The sequence below is a fragment of the Alligator sinensis genome, unplaced genomic scaffold (genome assembly GCF_000455745.1).
Source record: "Alligator sinensis unplaced genomic scaffold, ASM45574v1 scaffold859_1, whole genome shotgun sequence".
Taxonomy (NCBI): domain Eukaryota; kingdom Metazoa; phylum Chordata; order Crocodylia; family Alligatoridae; genus Alligator; species Alligator sinensis.
This window is the reverse complement of record NW_005842656.1, coordinates 366,641-369,621: the sequence shown is the minus strand read 5'-3', so window position 1 is coordinate 369,621 and position 2,981 is coordinate 366,641. Positions and strand designations below refer to the sequence as shown.

At 71.0% G+C, this 2,981-nt stretch overlaps 2 protein-coding genes across 2 annotated transcripts in view; one reads left to right on the top strand and one right to left on the bottom strand.

The window, feature by feature from the left end:
• The window catches only part of MORN4 (MORN repeat containing 4), a 2,840-nt gene extending 1,085 nt beyond the window's left edge, over positions 1-1,755 (bottom strand). The window contains exons 1-3 of the mRNA XM_006033720.2: positions 994-1,755; positions 754-868; positions 55-164 (exon numbers count right to left, since the gene is read on the bottom strand). Of these exons, the coding sequence (XP_006033782.1) occupies positions 55-164; positions 754-868; positions 994-1,060 (292 nt within the window). The 5' untranslated portion in view covers positions 1,061-1,755. The remainder of the gene's footprint in view (positions 1-54; positions 165-753; positions 869-993) is intronic.
• PI4K2A (phosphatidylinositol 4-kinase type 2 alpha) overlaps positions 1,505-2,981 on the top strand; it is a 6,986-nt gene continuing 5,509 nt past the window's right edge. The window contains 1 exon segment of the mRNA XM_025215634.1: positions 1,505-1,581. Within this exon segment, the coding sequence (XP_025071419.1) occupies positions 1,505-1,581 (77 nt within the window).

The following is a 2,981-nucleotide window of genomic DNA, read 5'->3' as shown; positions in this document are numbered from 1 at the left end:
TGGGCCCTGGCTGGGCGGGGGGCGCTGGGCTGGGCTGGGGGCCCCGGCACTCACCGAAGCCCTCGACGCGGCCGCCCTTGAACTCGCCCTCGAAGGTCATGTTGTCGTAGCGCGTGAAGACGCCGACGCCGCTGAACTTCCCCTGCACGAACTCCCCCTCGTACCTGCAGCGTGGTCGAGCCAGGGGGCAGCTGTGTTAGCCCGGTCCCCCACCCCATGCCCGCTGCTGCGGGGGCACGGCCTGGCACCGGTGCAGGGCTGGTCCTGAGCTCCAGACGCGCGGGGCCTGCCTGTGCCCGCCCTGCCCCGAGGTGTGGCCGCACTCACACCAGGCCCACGCATAGATATGCTTGCACAAGTGCACATCACATGCAGAGAAGCACGCCCACACTTCCAGGCATATGCACACGACTAGATACACCCACATGTGCGTGCATGCACAAACACACACGTGCTCACACTTGCACGTGCACATCTGAATATACAAACATATTCACAATTGCACATACATACAGACACTCTCACGCATGCACAGACAAGCATGCTCATACCCACACGTGCGTGCACAAAGACGTACCCCCCCACACCTGCTCCAAGGACCCACGGCAGTGTCAGAGTCCTTCCCCCCTTCCCTCTGAGCTGCTGCTTGCCCCTGGCGCTGGGGGCTGCTGGGGCCACCCCCTGCTCCGCATCCCCAGCCCCGGGGCCAACCGCAGCAGCAGGCGCTGCTCAGCCCTGGGTCTCCCCACGCACCGGGAGCCGTCAGCAAAAGTGAGCACCCCGCAGCCATGAAAGAGCCCATTCTCGAAGTGGCCCAGATAGGTGCTGCCGTCAGCGAAGGTCAGCTGGCCCATGCCGTGCCGGCGGCCTGGCGGGGGAAGGCAGCCGGTCACCAGCGCCCCTGACACCGGGGTGGGGCATGGGCCCTGGGGACACCAGACTGGGGGGCAGCTCCTGGCCTCCCTGCCTGAACCCCTGGCCGGGGAGACTGACCTTCCTTCCACTCGCCGCGGTACTCCTCCCCACTGGAGTAGGTGAAGGAGCCCTTGGTCAGCGTCATGGTCCTGGTGCCAGCTCCCGCGGGCGCAGGGCAAGGCTGCAAGGGAGGGCGGGTGAGTGCATGGCCGAGCCCAGGGCCCACGGGCAGCGCTGTGCAGGCTGGGCTGAGCCCCCAGCATCCCCCATACAGAGACTCCGGCAGCACCGATCCTGCCCCACGTTACCAGGGGCTGTCCCCTCTCCCTGAGCTGCCCACCCTCTCCTTTGGGACCCGACTCCAAGCCCCCTCCATCTCCCTGGGGCTGCCAGAGCCCTCTGCCGGGACATCACGAGCTGGGGCAGGTCCTGGGCACTGCCCGAGACCACGACACCTGCCGACACGGCCCAGGCGGCACCCGGGGCCAGCGTCTGCTTGAGCCCAGTGCTGGTGCTGGTTGCAGCTGCCTGGCAGGACTGGCCCCTTGGCACACGGGTCCCAGCGCTGCACCCCTCCTCCGGGCCGCGCATGGGGCTGAGTCCTGGCAGAGAGCGTGGCTCCTGGGGCCACGGCCAGTGCTGGCGGAGGAGGGTTGCAGCGGGCAGGTACATCTGCCAGGGCTGCAGATGTGCCAGGGCCGCGGTGTCAGGGCTGTGCCAGAGGTGTGTGCGTGAATGGGTCTGGTGGCACCAGCGCCTGGCACCCTCTGACCCACGCCTGAAACTCCAGCCACGCGGCTCAGGTTGCGGCCGCTCGGGGCAGGACCCAGCAGCACCTCCATGAAACATGCATGCGGCCGGCCAGGCGAGCGGCACAGCCGGCACGCGTGACCCCAGCCACGCGGCTGTCACCAGGGCTGGGCTGGCTCTGCGCTGCCCACGGTCCACCTGTGATGGAGCCACGTGCCGTGGACAGATCCAGGGGCTGCAGCCGTGCTGGGCCGGGGCGCTCTCCCTTCTGTAAAGGGGGACCAGGATGGGGCGGGGGAGCCGGGGGCACGGAGCTGGGGGGGAGCAGGGCTGGGCCTGCTGCAGAGCCCCGGGGATGGTCTCCTCTAGCCCGCAGCCAGCGCGCTCCGGAGCCCTGGCGCCCCGCCCCGAGCATGCACCCCAAGCACATGGCCTGCTGCACCCTGAACGCCCCCCTGCACCCCACCCTGTGCACACAGCCTGCTGCACCCCTGTAGCACCCCACCTGCTGTGCCCTGCACCCCACCCTGTGCCCACGGCCTGCTGCACCCTGCACCCCACCTGCTACACCCTGCACCCCACCCTGTGCCCACGGCCTGCTGCACCCCGCACCCCCCCTGCTGTGCCCTGCCCCCCACCCTGTGCCCACGGCCTGCTGCACCCCGCACCCCCCCTGCTGTGCCCTGCCCCCCACCCTGTGCCCACGGCCTGCTGCACCCCGCACCCCCCCTGCTGTGCCCTGCCCCCCACCCTGTGCCCACGGCCTGCTGCACCCCGCACCCCCCCTGCTGTGCCCTGCCCCCCACCCTGTGCCCACGGCCTGCTGCACCCCGCACCCCCCCTGCTGTGCCCTGCCCCCCACCCTGTGCCCACGGCCTGCTGCACCCCGCACCCCCCCTGCTGTGCCCTGCCCCCCACCCTGTGCCCACGGCCTGCTGCACCCCGCACCCCCCCTGCTGTGCCCTGCCCCCCACCCTGTGCCCACGGCCTGCTGCACCCCGCACCCCCCCTGCTGTGCCCTGCCCCCCACCCTGTGCCCACGGCCTGCTGCACCCCGCACCCCCCCTGCTGTGCCCTGCCCCCCACCCTGTGCCCACGGCCTGCTGCACCCCGCACCCCCCCTGCTGTGCCCTGCCCCCCACCCTGTGCCCACGGCCTGCTGCACCCCGCACCCCCCCTGCTGTGCCCTGCTCCCCACCCCATGCACACGGCCTGCTGCACCCCACCTCCTGCACCCCACCCCATGCGCGCAGCCTGCTGCACCCCTGTAGCACCCCACCTGCTGTGCCCTGCACCCCACCCCCTGCACGCCGCCT